The 23,232-nt window shown below is 45.0% G+C and overlaps 1 protein-coding gene across 2 annotated transcripts in view; it reads right to left on the minus strand.

Annotated features, from left to right (window-relative positions):
* The window catches only part of CAMK1D (calcium/calmodulin dependent protein kinase ID), a 396,366-nt gene that overhangs the window by 56,010 nt on the left and 317,124 nt on the right, over nucleotides 1-23,232 (minus strand). For both annotated transcript variants that reach the window (XM_070380877.1, XM_070380876.1), the window contains exons 4-5: nucleotides 7,168-7,306; nucleotides 2,025-2,151 (exon numbers count right to left, since the gene is read on the minus strand). In XM_070380877.1, the coding sequence (XP_070236978.1) occupies nucleotides 2,025-2,151; nucleotides 7,168-7,306 (266 nt within the window). The remainder of the gene's footprint in view (nucleotides 1-2,024; nucleotides 2,152-7,167; nucleotides 7,307-23,232) is intronic.

The raw sequence follows: 23,232 nt of genomic DNA on the forward strand, positions 1-23,232 counted from the left end.
GACCCATATGTAAATATGCACATTCTGTGTCAGGACATCTGAACCCGCTGTCCCAAAGGGGAGCTGGGCGGCCACAGCATCCCCAGTGGGACACAGCAAGGCCATTCTGGCCAGGAGACTGGACCCCAGGACCTCACAAGCCTGTCCATCTTCTGATGTCTATGGTTCACCACAGTTGGAGCAGGCTTTTTCCTCCCTGTCTTTTAAGAGAAATGAGAATAGCTTGTCTCATCCATTGTTACTTGCTGCTTGTTTGGTGGCTTGGACTAAACTGGAGAAATTCTACACACACCCATCACACACCCACATTTCCACCCATGGCACCACCCCCAGGCATACACGTGTGTCTCCCCACGCATCTCACACCACAGCCACTGTTGTGAGTTCTCCTGGTGGGGTCCAGGCTCTTCCTGAAACCATCACTTTTCTATCCTAGAGCAGGGACAACTTACCCTCCCATGCACCTCCATCAGATGTGCTGCCTCTTCCAACAAGATCAGAACATTCTCCCTTCTCTGTCCAATGCAAATACACAACCCAGGGACAAAACCCAGGGACAGTCAAGAGCTAAGAGGTGCTGAGCACATCTTTTCCTCCCCTCCCACATTTACACCATCGTGATCTTCTCCCAAATCTGTTGCTTCTTTCTATTCCCCTCATTTTCTTTCTCTATTCCCCTCAAGTCTGTATTTTTCTCCCCAAGTTCCTTTAAGAGTGCACAGGTTGTGACATGAACAGGGATGACTTAACACCCATTATCATGCAAGCACCTGAAGGGCCCTGAAGTGCCTCCAAGGTCATTTGGAGTTTCCCACAATGCTCGGGGCCCCACACTCGTTCTAGATGAGGCCTGCTCCCCTCATATAAGGGAAGGTCACACGGCACCGGTCATATAACTTCACCTCTTCTCCTTAAGGGCAGGTTTACTGTTATCACTAGGAAAAGCCATCATGCTTTGTATGATGAGAATTCAGCCTTGGTCTCTGGTTCCCAAAAGTCTTTACCAATTTCCGTTTCTCTGGCTCTTAGCCCTTCCTGGCTTATACTCTCTCTGCAGCACCAGCTGATGCCTCCACTTGGAATGCTGTCTCCTAACCTTCCCGTGGCTGGGGCTGCTTCTCGTCATGAAGGCCAATGCCCAGGTCTCCTCCTGTCCCCTTAGCCATTCCAACTCTTCCTCACACTTGTCACTCTGTCCCATACCCCTGTTTATATCTTCTTCATAGCATGCAAGATCTGAAACGCCTCTTCACCTGTTTCTTTGCTGTCTGTCCCTCCCAACTAAAACGTCAGCTCCATGAGGGCAGGTGCCTGATCTATATTCACGGTCTTCACCCCAGTGCCTAGGACAGCATGGAGCACACAGCAGGCACCTGAGTGTACATTGCTGGAGGAATGAACACAGTCCTGTAAATGAAGTCTAACTTCATCCACAGCTCCAGTGGCCTTTCTCCAGGCCCCCAGAAGACGGAGGAGGCTTCTCGGTATTTGAGTGCTCAGATCTGCCACAACCTTTTCTGCATTCTGCTGTGTTTGGGACAAAGGATCTGGGGTTCTGATTGTAGGAAAATTTTTAAATTCTTGGCTTCTCCAGGACAGGTCAGGATTGGCAGAGAGCCCAAGAGAGTGACTTGGTCAAGGTTTGAACCAGACTCCTCTGATCAATCTTTTCTTTCTACCTATGCCTACCTCAGCATTTAAATGTTTCGTGTGTGTCTGCACCCTACTGCTGTCTCAACGTGTCACTGTAAATATGTGAAAACATAGATACATGTGCTGTATTTCTGGTCTTAGAAACGGGGAATTCACCCAAATCAATTCCTGGCCTCCATGCAGGCCCACACCCAAATCAAACAGGATTTCAGGGGAGGGTTTCAGGGGAAACCACATCCCTTGAAGCTTGTTCCAGTGTCTCTCAATCTTTTTATTACTCCCTCAAGGGAAACGACGCAGGTGCCAGGTTTGAATGCTAAAGACAAGCGATCAGGCTGACAAATGGGAAAATACACACGCAAAGTCCTTACCGACATAGCCTGGGGTCCCACAAGCTGTGGACATCACGTCTCCTTTGCCTTCCATTTTGGACAATCCAAAGTCGCTGATCATGATTTTGGACTCCTCATCTTGACTGTAGTACAACAGGTTCTCAGGCTAGAAAGAAAAGTAGGAAAAAAAAATTTACAAACTATGTTGATAGCTGGGTTAATTGTGGGAGCCTCACCAACTCACCAAAACTTAAGGACAATGGAGGACAGACTTGAGCTTTAGACACAGTAAATACCCTAAGAAAAGCAGCGTTTAATGAAAGCAATGTGGGGGCCTTACCTAGTATTGGGGCATTTATGGATTTTCAAGAAATGTGAGCCCTTATTAATATTTCCTCTCATTAAAAAAACTGAAGTATATACTGAAGCAACTAGAAAGTAGATGCCTTCCAGACTTGTCGATTCATTTGCTGGGTTAGGGGAAAGGAGGTTCCCAGAAAGAACACTGCTTTTACAGGTGTTCTGTGGTTTCTTTTTTTCTGACCCTTATCAGCAGCCGCCTCTGACCTAAGGGTCTCTCTCCCGGATCTCAGAACCCTCCTGAGTCGTGCAGCTCTGCACATGCATTGCACACCCCCCTTTCCTCAGCCAGCTGACACCTGCACACTCTGGGAAGTATGCTTCCCAGAGCACCTGCTTCCCTGGGAAGCAGAGGGAGGTCATCCTGGAATGCATCGATGTAGAGGATCCAGAACTTTCTAGCCACGTGTCCTCAAGAACTCGAAGCCTCTGCTTGTGTTTCTGTATAACACGGAGTGATGGTTCCTCCTGTGCTTCCCCGACTGTAAATGTCAGAGTTCAGGAAGCAGTAATTCCCTACATGCAGCAAAGGTTTGATTATAACTTTGTCTCCACTCCAGATCTGCACGTCAGTGGCACCTTCATGGTATCTACGTGGGAGGGGCTTAAGGGTGACAACCCTGGGGCTAACTGGGAGACGATGAAACCTCCTCTGCATGGCATCTTCTGGAAAACTGGGGAATTTGGTTGTTCCTGGCAAAAAATGGGAGAGAGGCTTATGCAGCCCTAAAGAGCTGTTGAGTGAGAAACCCTTTACCCTTGCCATCTCCTCTTGGTAATTTACCATCCATGACCCTTCACTCTGCTCAGTGGTTATACATCCTCATGTGTCCCTGCTGAACTTGAAGTGGAGCCCAACTCTCTCCCCTAATGCGATGTCCCTCTTGCAGGAGTCTTGAATAAAACATTCCTTACCATTTGAACATGTGTCAGAACCAATTTATTTTTCCTTTAACAGAATCCCCCCAAAATACTACCCTTCACCCAAAATAACAAGATAAAAAGGAACAGCATTTATCAACCACAGGGACATGAATCCTGTGGACAACGCATGAGTTTAGAAGAAAATCAAATGCATGTTTGCGGATGTTTCCAGTGAGTTTTAAACTAGGATAAAATGGGCCAATCAATAGTGGAAACAATAATGCTCAGAAAGCAGAGGGAAACAATCTAACCGAACAGTGCACGTGGCTTCTCTGAATGCTTAGGGATTAGCATTTGGTGATGAGTTAAGAGTCCAATCATGGGGGCAGAGAGATTTTTTTTAAGTTTCTGATTTTGAAACTTCCTATCCCTGACAGTGCTCCTGCAGCTGTCAAGGATCTCATGCTCCTAGACAAGGCTGCATCCAGGCAGGAGACGGCCTAAGAGCCCAGAATCTCTCCATACACCTTATTCCTACAGGAGATGCATTTGGATCAATAAACGGCTTTTCTGAAGGGCGACTACTGACGAGGATTCAATCAGCTGGTCATCCTCAGGTTAGGTCAATACTTGTCTCAAGATTTAGTAAAGACAGCAAGACTTTTCAGGATGGAGGGGGAAGTAGGGGGAACAAAGAAGAAAGTGGGAGAGAAGATGGGCTCAGGGATAATGTAGGTGGAGGCCCCCAGCTGGCAGAAGGAGGGCTGTGGGTGATGGGGGGACAGAGGGGATCTTACAATCCTGCCTGGGGTCCTACAAGGCCCAGGACTCACCTAAAAGATTATTTTTTCTGCATTTTATGGAATGTTTGCAAGACAGCTGGTGGCCAACACATGACTTGGGATGTCAATTCCAACCCTTGTTCATGTAAGTTTTTAAAAGATCTGAATCAACATTTCCTGTAGAGTTCATGTTACATATAATCATACTCCTAATCCAGCGATATCTTTCACCCCCCGAGGGAACACCTGGCAATGCCGAGAGACATTTCCGGTGGTCTAAACTTCAGGAGTGGTACAGGCGTCTCACGGGCAGAGACCAGGGATGCTGTTAAACATGTCCCCGTGCATGGGACAACCTCCCCCAACAAAGAATGATCCAGCTCCAAGGCCAACAGTGCAGCCCCTCCCCAGCAGGAGGAGGCAGCAAGGACACTTCTCTTGGCTTGAAAAAAGGGCAACTGAGGATCTTCAGTAGCTTCCCCGGGCAAGAAGACACAGGAATGCCTTTCTGAAGGGAGAAAGAGGTATGTTCATGTGTGGGGGCTAAGTAGTATCCTAAGTTGTGCTCTAATCTTTTAAAAAATAATTTTATTTATTTATTTTTGGCTGTGTTGTTGCTACACGGGCTTTTCTCCAGTTGCTACAAGGAGGACTATCCTCTAGTTGCAACGCGTGTGCTTCTCATTGAGGTGGCTACTCTTCGTGCAGAGCATGTGGCTCTAAGGCACAAGGGCTTCAACAGCTGTGGCACTCAGGCTCAGTAGTTCTGGTGCATGGGCCTACCTGCTCCGCAGCATGTGGGATCTTCCTGGATCGGGGATCGAATTTGTGTCTCCTGCACTGGCAGGCAGATTCTTCAGCACTGAGCCACCAGGGAAGCCGCCTAATCTTAAATTAACCCAACCGTAAAACTCTCTATTTCCCTGGCCTAGATCACAAAGTTAAGTATTTTAGAGGTTTATGAAAGTTTAATTTCTGAACCCCAACTTCCTCTGCATACATAAAACTTCTTTGTGCCTCTGTAAAGAGCCCACAAAATTGTCCTAAAATGGTAATGTTCTTGCCACAGTGATAAGCCTGGTGATCTTAAACCTCTACCAGCTGGGAGACATATGTACTTCTCCAAAAGCACTATCTGTGTATAAAAACCCCCATCGCCCATGCAGCCAGTCTGTCTTTCTAAGGGGAAATAGACATTGCCCATCTAGGAAATGGCCTATCTGCTTAGGCTGGATTTCCAGTGAGTACAACTTGCCCATCAAATCACATCTTCATGGTCACCAAGCTAACTTGTTTCAGGAAGAGTTGACTGCTGAGGTCGAGAACACAGAACTGGCATTTGGTGAGAACACAAGTGAGCAGAGAAGGCTCTGCTACTTGGCTTGAGGTGCCATGTGGCCTTACCGAGCCCTCACCTGGCCCTCTAAAGGACCCCCAAAGTCCTGAAGATTACCTACAGCCCATTTCACCTATCAAAAAGCCTACAAAGGCTGTAAGAACACCATCAATGTCCTCAAATACCCTCATCCAGTGGTTCTCCAAGTGTGGTTCCCAGGCCAACATCAGTATCACCTGTAAACCCCTTAGAAATGCAAGTTCCCAGGCCTGCTGCAGACCTGCAGGGTCAGAACCTCTGGGGGAGGGCCAGAAATCTGTTTCTTTTCAGTCCTGCAGATAAGTCTTCAGTAGTGGTAAAGAACCTGCCTGCCAGTGCAGGAGACATAAGAGATGCAGGTTCAATCCCTGGGCCAGGAAGATCCCCTGGAGGAGGGCATGGCCACCCACTCCAGTATTCTTGCCTGGGGAATCCCCATGGACAGAGGAGCCTGGCGGGCTACAGTCCATGGGGTCGCACAGAGTCAGACTTAGCTTGCACAACGCAGACAAGTCTGATGTAGGCTAACATTTGGGAGCCACTACTTCAGTCACTGGGAAAAGATCAACAGGGAGAAAAGAAGGAAAAATTTTACAGTGGGTCCCTATGAAAGAAAAAGCTATACCGTTTTACACCCTGACACCCAGTACCAGATAATGGGCAGATGTTAACATTCTGTTTTAACACGTTTATGATTTATTCTTTACATTGATTTAGACTGCCCATAGTCGTGAACAGCACGGCTTCAGTACAATATGATCCCTGTGTTTCTGACAGGAGTGGTGCATATGCGTAATGGGTAGGGTTTCCATCTTGACCAGTCAGTGAACCCTGGGGGCTGGGCCTGGACCTACTGTAGAATGAAGCCACTTTATAGTTTCGGGTCAATTACACCAATTTTTTCTGTTCCTCAAATTGGTATGTTTGATCCTTACTCTTGGTACTATGATACCTACCCTTTGGCATCTACTGGGACCTGTGAGCCAAGGTGACCGAGGCCCAGATCCTTCAATGCTATTAGTCAACGGCAAGTATTCCTAAATATTGTAGGGAAAAGATAAGAATGGAACAGACAGGACACAGGGAGAAGGCTGTGTTTGCAGGTCATTTAATCTGTCTTTCCTGATCATCTTCGATTTCCTTTCTCTCTCATCTCATTCCTCTACCAGCCACTTCTTCCCCCGACCCCCCCCATGTAGTGGGTTATGCTGAAGCAGGGCCGGAATTGGGAAAAGACTGAAGAACTGCACTGGGCAAAGGGTCTTCATGGCCTCTATGTCTTGATCAAAATTACCCTTTAGACAAGCTTGAACCAATACACAACCTACCTCTCCCATGGCCCTTTTAGTGCATGAAAGTGAAAGTGAAGTCACTCAGTCGTGTCCGACTCTTTGCGACCCCACGGGCTATAGCCTACCAGGCTCCTCTGTCCATGGGATTTTCCAGGCAATAGTCCTGGAGTGGATTGCCATTTCCTTCTCCAGGGGATCTTCCCAACCCAGGGATCGAACCCGGGTCTCCCGCATTGTAGACAGACGCTTTTACCATCTGAGCCACCAGGGAAGTGCATAATGGTTATTAAATGTCTCAAACAATGGCCAGCCCCATTGATCTCCATCATCTTTCAAGCCACTTCTGGGTCCCAAAGGCCCTGACAACTAACAGTAGGCAAAGCCCACCATTCATTCCACCCCTATTCCAAACCAAGGTAACCTCATCCCTCCTCTGGAGCCGATCCTCTCCTGACAGTGCACTGTGGGTTGGAAAGCAGTTGGAGAGTGTTGCTAAGTGATGGCCTCACCTTGAGGTCTCTGTGGACAATACCCATTCTATGGAGATAGTAGACCGCATCCAAGACCTGCCGGATCAGAGTGCTAGCGTCTTTCTCTGTGTAAAATCCTTTCTCCACTATCCGGTCAAACAGCTCTCCACCAGATACACTGTTAAAAAAAAAACAAAGAACAAATCAGTATAAGTTTATTTTTTTAATGTTTTATTTATTTAAAAAAATCTTTATCTCTCTGACCGGGTCTCAGTTGCAGCACACAGGATCTTCAGTCTTGTGGCATGTGGGACCTACTTCCCCGACCAGGAATCAAACCTGGGCCCCCTGCATGGGGATTGTAGAGTCTTAGCCATTGGACCACCAGGAAGTCCCCAAATCAGTATACGTTTAAAAAGACATGTTGAATTGTTCAGGGAAAACTATCAATAAGACCTATCAATATGGTGAAAGACTAAAATTCTATTTCAAAAATGAATCTACTTTCAGATTTAAATGTTGTGTCCTTATTCCCCAGAAGTTATACCAGGGAAGTGTTTCTATGTCATGATGGTACAGACGGTCTAGAAGGAAAGAAAGAGAATAAAAACACACTAGGACCTGTGGACTAGGCAGGCCTGAGAAGTCTCTCTTGGCCTTTGCTCCATCCCGCTGGGACACTAAGTCAGAATAACCTTCCAGAATCATCAGTGACAGGGAGACAACACTGCGGAGGGGCCCCCCTCACATGTGACTATTGTAGCCTTAAAGATCTGGGTGGTGGGATGGGGTGTTGGTGGGCAAAACAGCAAGCAGCCAACAGGATGTCTGGGTTCTTGACCCAGATCTGCTTTTAAGATGCTGAGAAGATGAAGACTCTGGGAACCTTTGGACCTCAGTCTTTCCATCTATGAAATAAGGGAGTTAATCTAGTCAATCATTCCCTCAGATGCATCAGAACGTCAAAGCCACTTTTGAATTACAAAAAGATAGAAGAACGACACTCCAGTGTATTGTTTTAATTTGGTTTGGGGGAGAGACTATTCCATTTTAATTTGCTTTGAGTTTCAGACTTCATTAAGCATTTTTTGGTATTTATCGAAAGGGAACCTAGGTCACCAAAGGTCAAAAGGCCCTGGTGGACAACCTCCAGAGTCCTTTTCAGCTATGATATTTGATGCTGCTCTAGGTTTCACAAAGTAACAGAACTGCAAAATACTGAACAGAAACAATTCAACTAACACCTCTGCCTTCAAATTCTTAGACTACGGGATTCTCAAAGAAAAAGTGTTTTGTTCAAATAATTAAGCCATTTTGGAAATTAGCTTCAAGGGATTTATTAGCACTATTTTAATAAAAGAAAAACAAATTTCCCCAAAATAAAATGGAAAAGATATATCTGAAATACTAAAATCACGAAACTTTCACAAAAAACTTTTACATCTTTAAAAGACAGGCCCCAGCAGTAACACACACATACACCAACACATGAAGCTATGATTCATTCTCTGCAAGTCAAGGCGATTAATGTTCAATAACTGAGCCACTGAAATGTTCTTTTTTAAAGAACTAATAAAACAAAATTGCAGCTATAAAAGGCTTGTGTATGAGTCTCTCCCATTACTTATAATCAGTCTGAGCCATATTGAGCTTGGATAATGTCTCATTTCCAAAGCAAACTGAGCAATCTAGATAAAAGAAGAAAGACGCTCTGGAAAAATAAAAAAGCAATTCAAAGAGTGAAAAGAAACAGAAACAAGAGGGGAGTAAGTACAGCTGGACAACCGCACTGTCTAAATGATCCATCCTTGGGGAAACCCGAATCCCAGGACATTCACATCCCATCTCAGCAACTCTCATCAAGTTCTCAACACTCTTCCTTTTTCCCAGACTCTTCTTCCCAGTGAGCTTCAATGCAGAAACTCTACACAAGACTGTATTACAGGAGACGTACTGCTGCCAGGGTTAGGGTAAACGTGGGTCATTCACCTGGAGGCAGTTCACTTCACTAGATCACTTATTCACCACTCATTCTACGTGTGCTGGGCGCCCACTAGGTGCCAGCCACTCTGTGCAGCTGGTGCCAATCAAGGCGTCATTAGCAGTACAGGAGGAAAAGTCTATCTCGACTGTGCCCCTCCTCACCCCCTACATCGGCTCACCTTCAGTAAGGGCGCTGAGCTAGCGTTCTACCACTGGGCTGCTACTCACATGCTCCGCAAGGTGCCTGAAGGCCTTAGGCAACAATGCTCCCCACCCTTAGCACCCCATAACTTGTAATTTGCCAGATCTTTTCCCTCCCTCCAAACTGATCTTTCCTGCTTTCTAGTCTCTCAAAGTCCTCTTTTCCGCAATGGGATGTAAGATATTAATAGCTACTGAATAATATTTTCTCTGTGATAGTTCATGCAATAAGATCTGAAGCAGGGACTTCCCTAGTGGTCAGTGACTAAGATTTCGTGCTCCCAGTGCAGGGGGTCCAGGTTCGATCCCTGGTCAGGGAACTGGATCCCACATGCCACAACTAAGAGTTCACTCACATGCCATAACTAAAAGTCTCCATGTGTCCCAGCACAGATCCCATGCGCCATAACTAAGACCCAGTACAGCCAAACAAATAAATAAAATTTAAAAAAACATGATGCGAAGCATCAGAATTGAAGAGTAAGATACTCCTGTGCTTGGTAGGGTCAGGATCTCAATTTTCTGCCCATTTAATATTTCACTTCTTAAATTCCAAATTGCACCAGGGATTTATTTTTCTGAACAGTGCTCAGAAAGAATGTGGTTTCCTTAGAAACCAAGGAACAGGGAAAAAGTTTTAAAACTTGCCAATAAAAAATGTAACAATACTGATAAAAATACTTTAAAGTCTGTAAGTTTTTATACTTTGCAAAAATCTCCTCAAGCATACATTTCAAAAAGGCCATTCTGACAAGACTGAATGTTTGAGCTCCCCCAATTCATAAGCTGAGGCTCTAAACACCCACATGATGGTATCTGGGGGTGGGAACGTAGGGAGGTAATTAGATTTAGTTGAGGTCATGAGAGTGCAGCCCTGATTATGGAATCAGTGTGTTCATGAAAAGAATAAGGGACACCATAAAGACACAGCAAGAAGGCGGCCATCTGTAAGCCAGGAACAGTGTCCTTAAATGGAATCAAACCAGCACCTTGGTCTTAGACATCCTAGACTCCAGGACCGTGAGAAATACATCTCTTTAAGCTGCCCAGTAGCTGGTATTCTGTTATGACAGCCTGAGCTAAGACACCCAATCATTTTCAAAATCACTTGTGAACAACCAGAATCCCAGAATCACTGGTAAGGAAATAAATTTTGTTTTTCTTTTTTTTTTGGAAATAAATTTAGAATTGTACTGAGGGGCATGTCTCATTTTCCAGCTGGCAGGATGCATGAAGGTTGGGTGGTCAGCTGCTGAGCTGACAGGTGGTTTTCTTGAGTCAATATTTTTCTACAGAGAGCTTCCAATGTGTGTGGTTTAAAGGTCCTCATTAGAAATGGAGTTCCCCAAGGAAACCTTGCAAAGCACCAGAATGCAATTAGAAGGATGAGGTCAGGTGATTGGAGAAAAGGAGCAGGACCATAACAACAGGTCAATAAATAAAATTACTTAACGGTAGCCACGGGAGAGAGGTTCAGCTTTAGGGAGATGTAAGCTATTTCAACCCACTCCAGTACTCTTGCCTGGAAAATCCCATGGATGGAGGAGCCTGGTAGGCTGCAGTCCATGGGGTCACTAAGAGTCGGACACGACTGAGTGACTTCACTTTCACTTTTCACTTTCATGCATTGGAGAAAGAAATGGCAACCCACTCCAGTGTTCTTGCCTGGAGAATCCCAGGGACGGGGGAGCCTGGTGGGCTGCCATCCATGGGGTTGCACAGAGTCGGACACGACTGAAGTGACTTAGCAGCAAGCTATTTCAAATCCCGAAAGATGATGCTGTGAAAGTGCTGCACTCAATATGCCAGCACATTTGGAAAACTCAGCAGTGGCCACAGGACTGGAAAAGGTCAGTTTTCATTCCAATCCCAAAGAAAGGCAATGCCAAAGAATGCTCAAACTACTGCACAATTCCACTCATCTCACATGCTAGTAAAGTAATGCTCAAAATTCTCCAAGCCAGGCTTCAGCAATACGTGAACCGTGAACTTCCAGGTGTTCAAGCTGGTTTTAAAAAAGGCAAAGGAACCAGAGATCAAATTGCCAACATCCTCTGGATCATCGAATAAGCAAGAGAGTTCCAGAAAAACATCTATTTCTGCTTTATTGACTATGCCAAAGCCTTTGACTGTGTGGATCACAATAAACTGTGGAAAATTCTGAAAGAGATGGGAATACCAGACCACCTGACCTGCCTCTTGAGAAACCTATATGCAGGTCAGGAAGCAACAGTTAGAACTGGACATGGAACAACAGACTGGTTCCAAATAGGAAAAGGAGTACGTCAAGGCTGTATATTGTCACCCTGTTTATTTAACTTCTATGCAGAGTACATCATGAGAAACGCTGGGCTGGAAGAAGCGCAAGCTGGAATCAAGATTGCCAGGAGAAATATCAGTAACCTCAGATATGCAAATGACACCACCCTTATGGCAGAAAGTGAAGAGGAACTAAAAAGCCTCTTGATGAAAGTGAAAGAAGAGAGTTAAAAAGTTGGCTTAAAGCTCAGCATTCAGAAAACAAAGATCATGGCATCTGGTCCCCTCACTTCATGGCAAATAGGGAAACAGTGGAAACAGTGTCAGACTTTATTTTTTGGGGCTCCAAAATCACTGCAGATAGTGATCACAGCCACGAAATTAAAAGACGCTTACTCCTTGGAAGGAAAGTTATGACCAACCTAGACAGCATACTGAAAAGCAGAGACATTACTTTGCCAACAAAGGTCCGTCTAGTCAAGGCTATGATTTTTCCAGTGGTCATATATGGATGTGAGAGTTGGACTGTGAAGAAAGCTGAGCGCCGAAGAATTGATGCTTTTGAACTGCGGTGTTGGAGAAGACTCTTGAGAGTCCCTTGGACTGTAAGGAGATCCAACCAGCCCATTCTGAAGGAGATCAGCCCTGGGATTTCTTTGGAAGGAATAATGCTAAAGCTGAAACTCCAGTACTCTGGCCACCTCATGCGAAGAGTTGACTCATTGGAAAAGACTCTGATGCTGGGAGGGATTGGGGGCAGGAGGAGAAGGGGACGACAGAGGATGAGATGGCTGGATGGCATCACCAACTCGATGGACATGAGTTTGAGTAAACTCCGTGAGTTGGTGATGGACAGGGAGGCCTGTTGTACTGTGATTCATGGGGTCGCAAAGAGTCGGACACAACTGAGCAACTGAACTGAACTGAAGTATATAAGAAAACTGGCTACCAAAGACTAAAGGAACAGAAGACAGGGGATATGGTTTGAAAATTCTCTATCCTCTCAGTTGAACTTGGACATTTATTTAGAACAACTTGTCTGCAGTGAACTTGGGCTTGCTCAGCCTCTGACCTCCGTGCCTATTATACACTGCTATCACTATGTGAATCTTAACTACTCAAATACCAATTAGCTGGATGTAATGATCTCAGTGGGCTTCCCGGGAGGCTCAATGGTAAAGAATGTTCCTGCCAATGTAGGAGACATGGATTCAAACCCTGGGTCAGGAAGATCCCCTGCAGAAGGAAAGGGCAACCCACTCTAGTATTCTTGCCTGGGAAATCCTATGGACAGAGGAGCCTGGTGGGCTACAGTCCATGGGGTCACAAAAGAATCAGGTGTGACTGAGCGACTAAAAAATGATGTCAATACTATTTACTAGCAGAATTTTAAGTAATGCAGATCTCTTCAAATTCAAAAACAGTCAAGAAACACAGTTTCAAAATTGCTGGATCAAGTAAGTAAACTGTAAGTTTTGATCCTAGACCGTAATATATTCTGTACTGTACTATACACAACTTTGTCGGTTTTCCATGCATCCACTGTGAGTAGTAGGCAAACTGCCCTGCTTTTCACATGCACTTGAACTTCTCCATCTGATTTTGGTAGATTGTTGTTGTTTAGTAGCTAAGTCATGTCCAGGTCTTTTGCAACCCCATGGACTGTAGCTCTACCACACTCCTCTGTCCCTGGGATTCTCCAGGCAAGAACACTGGAGTGGGTTGCCATGCCCTCCTCCAGGGGATCCTCCTGACCCAGGGATTGAATCCAAGTCTCCTGCAACTCCTGTTTGGCAGGCAGATTCTTTACCACTGAGCTACCTGGGAAGCCCCTGATTTTGGCAGATATTATCCTCTTATTTTAAGATTTACTGCTAATTACAGCGTGTGTTATAAGTTATAACAATATCATCCGCACATCCATTCAAAACTTACATTTGTGCTAATGTGGAAAAATAGGCTCCAAAAGTCTATTACTCTAGAAGTTAGATTTAATAAAAGATGAAAAAGGCCAATGGAAACCAGAGTATGTCACCCCAATATATGCCTCTTAGACATAAAATTATTTTGAGTTGAAGGCAGTTAAGAAGTGTAGGAAAAAGCTCCCCCTTTCCTGTCTAAAGGGAGGAAATAAATTCTCCTTTCACTGGAGACACACTCTGATCAACCCAGAGTGGAACTGGCAAACAAACCGAGTTCAACTAATCCTTCTCACCTTAGTTCATCATTTACTACCCCTATTCCAAACCCCTTTGTATTGTCTGCTGTCCATAAATGTACTGTTTGCCTAAAAGGTATAAAAGCTTTCTGCCCTGGTCACTTACTGAGGACTTAGTTGCCTTGTGTAGGCTACATATGTAAAGATTCAATAAAATGTGTCTGCTTTTTCCTTGTTCATGTGTGACTGTGAGTTTCATCTTCAGATCCAGCCAGGGACGCTCAGAGGGTTGAAGAAAGCTTCTTCCTCCCCAACAAGGCCAAGCAGTATAGCATGGTGCTATTAATGTTAGAGACAGGAGTCTGAGAAGTATCAGTGCTGATACTGGGATGATAAAAAGCAGTGTTACAGCAGACATGCCCTGAAATTCACAAGACAGTCACATAATGAGGCAGCACCAGTATTAAAGACCCAGGTGACTTGGTTACAAGAGCCATATGGCCTTAATGTGCTCCAATGCAAGACTGGTTATAAATGTGTGTTTTCTAAGAACCATTTCCCCTATTTACATAGAATCCTAAGGGGAAGGCAGTCCTGAAACATGCAGGTTGTGATTGAGAGGCTGAAAACAAAGCATTTTTCAACTGTGAAAGCCCAAGGCTCAGATGACAGAAATACACATTCTTTTCACCCAGCCAGGAGAAAGAAAGGGACCATCAGTCATCGCCTCAATCGTGCCCCTAGGACTTGCTTCCTCCCACACAGGGCACCCACTCTCACTCTGCCCCCACTCCCCAATCCTCGTGACTTCATCTGCCTTTGGTGCCCCCAGCCTCTGCTCCTGGGGGGCTCTCTCACCCTGTCCAGGAAGATTAAGGGTTTATGTCATGAAACCTCTGTCCTCAATCTTTCTCTCCTTCAGCAAATCCCACTTTAATAATAAAAATATCTTTGTTCTCAGAATTCGGTTTCACAACATCTTCCCAGACTCAATCTGTTCAGAAATTTCTAAAACACTAACACATGCCTCTCCATGGGATGGACCAGAGATGTGTAACCCCTTGTGTGCTGCTGAATTTTGATTCTGGCTCTTTTGTTCTCTAGGTATCAGGGTGTTGTGGACTGAATTGTGCCCGCCCCCCCAATCCCAATTTCTTAATGCTGAAATCCTAACCACTCTGGTACACCTCAGAGTGAGACTGGATTTGGAGACGGGGCCTTTAAAGAGGTAATACAAGTTAAGTGAGGTAGTACAGGTCCAGTGTGAAGAGACGCCAGGGATGAACACAGAGGCTGGACCCTGTGAGGACACTGTGAGAAGACAGCCGTCGGCACACCAGGGAGAGAGGCTTCGAGAAACCAAACCTGCCCACGCTCTGATCTTGGACCTAAGTCTCCAGATTGGTTAGGAAGTAAGTTCCTGCTGTTTCAAGTCACCCGGTGTGTGGTATTTTGTGGTGGCTAACTCCACAGCAGATGAATACACTGAGCAACATAAAGGTCAGTCCATATCCATGTAGTGTATCTTTGAATGCATTATTGTTATTGTTTAGTCACTCAGCTGTGTCTGACTCTTGGTGACCCCATGTACTGTAGCCCACCAGGCTCCTCCGTCCATGGGATTTCCCAGACAAGAACACTGGAGTGGGTTGCCATTTCCTTCTCCAGGAGATCTTCCCGACTCAGAGATCAAACTCGCATCTCCTCCCGACCCAGAGATCAAACTCACATTTCCTGTATTGGCAGGTAGATTCCTTACCAATAAGCCAGCAGGGAAGCCCCTTCAAGTGTATACCCTTCTTTATATTTTTTCAAGGTTTACTGTGAGAAAACATTTTTGCTACTTTACTTGTATGCTTTTTTATTCACCTAATCAAATAGTCTTGTATCACTTGATAAAATATGTTTTCCTGTTTCAAAGGGGCACATGGTCCAGTGTGCATAGAGGGAGTGACTAGGACAGATAGAGAAGAGTTGGGACTGAGGGGTGAGGGTACCCTGGAAGACCACAGAAGGACCCTAGAAGAGACCCCGGGGACAAGGCAGGAAAAGGTGAATCGGAGCCATCTTAAAGAAGGAGCAGTATTTAGTCAAGTGGAGAAAAGCCCAGTGGGCAGGGAGAGTCCAGTCATTTGAACGATCATGAAAAGAGTTCTTGCTGAATTAATTTTTAGGGAAATAGAGTCAATGAACGAAGTGTTAAGTGAGCACCGTCTACAAGCCCAACGCGTGGCATGCAGTTTCGCCCATATTTGGGAAGCTACAAAGTTCAAGTTGACCATCAAGACCACTAGCAAATAACGACTTGCCAGATTGTGACCCAGGCTGGCTGACCACAGCACAACCCAGAGGGGAGAGATTTGTGGTTAGAGAAGGTTCCTGAAGGGGATGTTGGAACTTCCTCTCTGTCTCTGGGAGTCTGGCACAGCACTCAGTGAAAAACGTCAGCTGATTCCTGAAGGAAGGCGTTAGGAGGAAGATCACGAGAGGGAGGAAGAAGAGAGAGGTGGGAACGGACAAGATATGCAAAGAAGCCTGATTATCTGGAACATGTGACTGGTGAAGATGAGGTCAAATCACGAAGGATTCTGAAACCCAGGCAGTGGAGATGGTATGGGCTGCAGTGGATGGCACTTAACTCCAAGCCGCTTGTGACCTAACGAACCCCCTTCTGAGAGAGATGCTACTGAGAGTGTGGCCATTGGTGCCTGTGGGCATGGAGGCAGGGACATACTGGAAGGAGCATCCTTTTGCAGGGTATGCACACGATTCTCCAATGTGGGTCTGTCCTCCCCATCCTGGAGGTCCACTTGCTTTTACAGTTCTGATCCTGCAGGCTTCCTACCGCCTTCAGATATGCTCACAAGAGCAAATCCATTCCTCCAGCCCCAAGTCAGTGAGCTCTGCAGTGTGCACTGATTCTTTCATCCATCGAGGCAACAACTTTCATTGCTTTGGTGGGACCTCAGTGATTCCTTACAACCATCTCTCCCTATTTATCAACTATGAACCACCCCCCCACCCGCTCCTCCCTACCCCCCAGTTCCCATCCAGCCTCGAGGCTGGCCTGAAAAAGTGTGGTTAGAGCCAAAACGATGGGTAAGAAAGAAGTGAAAGTGTTTTTATTTTGAGTATGAAACCTGCCTGCTGAGACTCAGATACAGAAATTTTACTTTTGCATTACTCATAAGAAAAGGATGAAAAGATTTATTTAAAAAATTATCAGCATGCTCAAGATTAAAACAGCTGATCTCTTCTAACTCCAACACCTGTCCACATTCCAAAAAAAGATAAGTTAATTACAGATCATTTTTATGGGCCCAGCACGCTTCCACGGCGCCACTCTGCTACAAATCACTTTTAGACTTTTGTATTCCAAGAGGGCAAAGCATGTCTTATCCGTACTGAATCCCTAGTATCTATGACTTATGTTCCAGTGAGGGAGGAAGAAAAAGGAAATAAATGAACAGATAAATGTGAAACAGTGTTGTTGTGGTTTAGTTGCTAAGTCATGTCCAACTCTTTCGAGACCCTATGGACTGTAGCCTGCCAGGCTCTTCTGTTCACAGGACTTCCCAGGAAAGAATACTGGAGTGAAACATTAAGAGTTTGGAATGCTGTGGGAAGATGGAAACAAGCCTGAGATGAGTATCTGGTGGAGCCACTTTAACGTGGGCTTCAAGATGGCCCCATTGCATGTCAGGGAAGAGCCAGCCAAGTGATGACCAAGGGGAGCTTCCAGGCAAAGGGGTGAGGCTGTCCTAAGACTAGGATAGCCCAGTCTTAGGGCATTTGGTGACCAAAGACAAAGTCATGGTGAAGTGGAGTCTGGTGGGCAATGTAGCGTGGTTGAGAAAGACAAAGGCCTAAGTCATATAGGGCCATGCCTTATGTGTTGAATGTTTATGTCCCTACCCCCCACAAATTCATATGCTGACCTAACCCCCCAAGAAATGGTACTAGGAGGTGGGGCCTTTAGGAGGCGATTGGGCCATGGGTGGAGCCGTCATGAAGGGGATGAGCACTCTCATCAGAGACTCCAGAGACCTAGCTGGCCCTACTTCCACTACATGAGGACACAAGGAGAAGTCGGGAGAAGCCAGAAGAGAGCTCTCACCAGAATGCAGCCATGCTGGTGCTCTGACCTGGGACATCCATGCTCCAGAACCATGAGGAATAATCTTCTCTTGTTTCCAAGCCACTCAATCTACGGTACTTTGCTATGGCAGCCCAAACAGGCAAAGATGCCAGGTAAACTAAGATTTAAAAACAGTGGGTTTATGCTACATCAGATGAAGTATCATTGGAGGGTTTTCAACCAGGAGACAGGAGAACTGTTTTACAGTTTTCAAAGCCTTGGCTTTGAAGTGCCTGTGGGCGTGGCTACCTGTTGTGTGGACAATGGTTATAGCATAAGAGTGGAAGCAGGCAGATTGTTGGGGAGTCCCTGTAGCGATTCAGGTGACAGAGGCTGCTGGCTCAGCTTGGGGAACGCTGGAGTCTGAGAGGAGTACAAAGACATGAGATATATTTTAGGGACACAGTAGACAAGACTCACTGATAAAATTGATATAAGGCATGCTAGAAGGAGAGGAATCAAGAATGTCTCCTGGGACTTCCCTGGTGGCCCAGTGGATAAGAATCCTCCTGCCAATGCAGGAGACATGGGTTCGATTGCTGGTATGAGAAGATCCTACATGCCAAGGAGCAATCAAGCCCATGCAGCCCAACAACCGAGCCCACATGTTGTAACTACTGAAGCCCATAGGCCTAGAGGTCAGGCTCTCTGAACAGGAGAAGCTGCAATGAGACGCCCACGCACAGCAATGAAGAATAGCCCCTGCTCGCCACAACTAGATAAAGACCGCACTCAGCAATTAAGCCTGAGCGATAACAGATAAACTAATAAACTCCATAAATTTCAGCATTTACTCCGTACACCCAGCGCAGCCAAAATAAATAAAATAAAATAAAAAAGGATGCCTTTTAGATTTTTGACTTGAGGAACAACTAGATTATTTGAAAAGGGGGTCCCTGGTGAAAGAACAAGTTTGGAGGAGATAAAAACAACTAGGTCACCACTGACCACCAGAACTTCCTGCAGTGATGGACATGCTCCTTATCTGCCTTCTGATGTGGTGACCACGACTCACAGGGAGCTACTGTGCATTTGAAACGGTTCGTGGCACTGGAAAACTGACTTTTAAATCTTATTGAATTTTAATTAATATAAACAGCTCCATGGCACTACCATATTGGACTGCACAGATCTTGAGCCTTGGGTAGGATAAGGAAGTCTGAGATACCTAGAGGATGGATGGGAGGTCAAGCAGGTAGCCATGGATATGAGACTGAAGTTCGGGGGAAGATCAGGGCTAGAGTTCAAAACTAGCAAGTCATCAGCATGCAGACGGTCTTCAAAGCCAGGAGGGTAGACCTGATCCACTGGGAGAGTGCAGCTGGATAAGAGAAAAGCGGCTGAATGCTGGGAATGCCAACGCTCAAAGACGAGCCAACAAAGGACCAGACAGAGGTAGGAAGCAAAGGAGGAGTATGGGGCCATGGAAGTCAAGGAGGAGGTCTGGTCAACCCTGACAGATGCTGCTGAGAGATCAGGGAAGATAAGGACAGGAAAATGTCCACACGTCTTCGTGTTTAAGAAGACGAAGGTCAGGGCTGGAGGCAGAGAACCAGGAGTCAGCGGTATATGAAATGCCTTCTCGACTTTGGGACTGGAGATGCCTGAGTACACAGAGAAGAGAAAGGTACCCAGGACTGGCCTCTCTGAGCCTCATTTTCTCAACTACACAAAGGGGAATTAAGCTTGCTCTAAGAATTAAGTGAGACAATGAAGGGAAAATCCCTAGGCAGACTTCCAGCATGCTGCAGTGTTTTATAAATGTTGGTCCCCTTCTCCCTTTTCTGCAGGGCATGGAGGGGGAGTGGGGCAGGAGCTGATTGATAAGGGATCAGTGTAGAGGGAGTTGCTATAAAGAGGGAGTTGCTATAAAAAGGGAGTTGCAAAGAAAGGAGCTTGACATAAGAGCTTCTGGTCCCACCAGCATAAGGGTTCCCTGCTCTCCTCTCTGCTCTGTGTAAAAAGGCTGGGCTTTTGGAAGATACTCATGTACTTCATTATGACGTAAATTTGTGACAATGTAAGCTTTCTTATGTAATCTCAAAACTTTGTATTGTGACTTCTGTATTAATTATATGTATTCCTGTAACTTTATATAATGAGGACTCGCAATGTGAGGGTTGAACGTTATTGACCTCTGATGGCACATTTTCTGAGATGTTCTCAGTTAATGAGAAGCTAACTGATGGGCCAGAGTTCCAAGCAGTGACCTTGTGGTAAAACATATATATATGCATGAGCTTTATACTAACAGATGTTCCTGAATACATTAATTATAATTTTTGGAAAAAATTCTGTAATGAAATGTTTGTTACATACCAGCCTTCCCGCTGTTAGTTCCAATGAGGAAAATTTCACTTGGCAACAATTATTATTTTTCTTTTGCAATTTTTGAGTATGAATATCATTTTGCATTTCTCGAGTAGATAACAACTGGAGGAGACTGGAGACAGCTTTGGAACAGGTCTGGAGTATGGCTTGGTTACAGATAGTCCGTAAAATCGCCAACTCCCATGTGGGGAACTGCCAGTTGGCTGTCAGCACATCTCTGCCTATCTTGCGTGAGTTTGTTCAAAACTAACCGAGAACAATTACGCAACTTCATACATGCTCAGAGGTTAAGAATCTGAAGGAAACTTGATGCAGTCCCAATTCTATGACAAGTCTAAAAAATGTATTTTAATTCTTTTGTTTGTACAGCTTTAATTTATTATGTGTATTTATATTCATTCTAGTGTTTCTCAGCTAATCTCTACTGAAAACCTTAGAGCAGGTGTGTGTGAAAGCTCATGCAGGGATGTAATATGAGAAAAGACTTAGAACGCCTTCAAAAAAGCACAAGCAAAGTAAAAACTGTCTACCTATCATTCGGACTTAAATCTGCGGAATTCAAGTTCCCTTTTTATCATCAACAAATGTGAAGATTACAGCTGCCCACTGGAGGGTTCCCTGGCTCTGGGCCACCTTTGTACCCGTTGAACCCACACATTTTTTATCTTCCTAATTATCAATCATCATTTAGATCCAAGCTTGGACATCATGACTTCAGAAAAGGCTTTCCTGACCCCCAGACCACATTAGGTCCTCCCCTCCCCCTGCCCCATAGCACTCTCTCTTGGTATCTATATTTCTGTCCACCACTCATCGTAGAATTAAACATTGAAATATGTGTCCAATGCTGACCCTCCTACGCCACTCCTGCCTATTCTGGACTGAGAACTCCATGAAGGGACAGGTAGCATCAGCCTCTTTGCTGACACTGTTTTATCCAGGACTTGGCACAGACAGAAAGCTAACTCAATAGATGTTAAATAAAGAAAGATTTTGCACACATGCAAACAAAACAGTGAGTGGGATCTGGGTGTAGCTGGGCGTGGCATACATAAGCGGTCATGCAATCCTCAAAGCAAACACCATGAAGGGCACAGCAGAAGAGTTCTGAAGCCCACCTCATCCATCCATCCTCAGTTCTCCCAGGCACCTCAACTTGCTACTGGTTTGCCTCTTACACCTCTCTCTCTCCAATCTTACCTCCCCTTGACATCCTAATGCCCTGTGTTTTGCTTTATAGCTTGGAAGAAGCACCCCACTGAACAATGTTCTAGAGCTCCCGACTCACCCAGTGAATGGTTCTCCTGCCTGGTTGGTCCTGGCTTTGTCTACAAACCCTGAGCAGACAAGACTCGGTAAATTCCTCTTAATAGAAGACTGCACCTAAAAGCATCTAAATAAGAGGACCTTTCAGCATATTTTTATAACTATCCATTTTTAAATCATGTCAAAAATCCATTTAGGATAAACTGCTAATGGGTGAGTTATGAGTGATACAGAGCAGCGTGTGGGGACAGAGTGACCCAGGGTGTGAGCGCCTGGCTGGCAATGTCACGGCCCAATTGTGTCTCCAGGACTGAGATGGGGCAGATCAGAACACACCAAAGCCATTTGTAGAATGAAAGCAGCTAAGCCATCATAGTTTCCCTTGTAATTGCATAAACATAAATTATATGCTAAAATGGCTTCTTCAGTTAATTTGCTCTTTAAGAATGAAGACAATGAAACAGAGATTTTACTTAAATATACACTACTGCTCTTTCTCACTCGGCCTAAATTCATTCAAGGCTGGGAATGTAACAAAAGCTCCACTCATAAACTCACACACGTCCCATGTGCTCTAATCCATCACTGGGCAAAAAGAATTCCTGCTGATACACTTTCACTTTTCTAGCACCCATACATTTATCTTGCACATGTAGCAAAGAGTGAAGTAAGATGTAAAATGACACTGAACGTGATCCCTGCAGCATATTTGAAGACACCATTTAACAACCCACAAAACCTCATTATGGTTGTGTTAAGGACAAGCCTTAATACAAAAACAAAGACAGGTTTTCTGCTAAGACAGACACCACTAACCCCCAGGAATGAAGAGCAGCTTTGTGAAAACCACCCTGAGATTTGGAGATAATTTAGAATCACTACGTCTGAGGCACCATGCCTGAAATATAGGAGCTGTCTTTAAACACAGATTGATGGTCCAGGTGTGAATAACTGGTAAGACCTAACGTTCATGCTTTCACATGAGAAACTGTCTCTCCAAAAAAACAAATTATTAGAATAAGAGTATGAGTACAGAGTTCATTACGTGGTGGAAATATTCTGGAATCACGTAGTGGTGATGGTTGCACAAGCTTGTGAGTATACTAAAACCCCAGTGAATTGCATTCCTTATTATAAAGGTGAATTTACGGTTTATGAATTATATCTCACGTATTCTTAAAAATGTTTTTCTTTTTTAGACCCATTATTTTATCAATAGGATGACAGATGTGCACAAGGCATTTATACCAACCCTGGAAAGAGCTTAGTTTTTTGCCTTGACCATTTCAGTTCAGTCGCTTGTGTCCAACTCTTTTCGACCCCATGGACTGCAGCACACCAGGCTTCCCTGTCCATCACCAATTCCTGGAGCTTGCTCAAACTCATGTCCATTGAGTCGGCGATGCCATCAAACCATCTCCTAAGTTCCCTTCTCTTCCTGCCTTCAATTTTTCCCAGAATCGGTCTTTACCAATGGGTCAGTTCTTCGCATCACGTGGCCAAAGTATTGGAGCTTCAGCTTCAGCATCAGTCCTTCCAAAGAATATTCAGGACTTATTTCCTTTAGAATGGACTGGTTTGATCTCCTTGCAGTTCAAGGGACTCTCAAGTGTCTTTTCCAACACCACAGCTCAAAAACATCAATTCTTCAGTGCTCAGCTTTCTTTATAGTCCAACTCTAATATCCCTACATGACTACTAGAAAAACCATTGCTTTGACTAGATGGACCTTTGTCAGCCAAGTAATGTCTCTGCTTTTTAATATGCA

This window comes from Bos mutus, chromosome 13 (genome assembly GCF_027580195.1).
Source record: "Bos mutus isolate GX-2022 chromosome 13, NWIPB_WYAK_1.1, whole genome shotgun sequence".
Lineage (NCBI taxonomy): Eukaryota > Metazoa > Chordata > Mammalia > Artiodactyla > Bovidae > Bos > Bos mutus.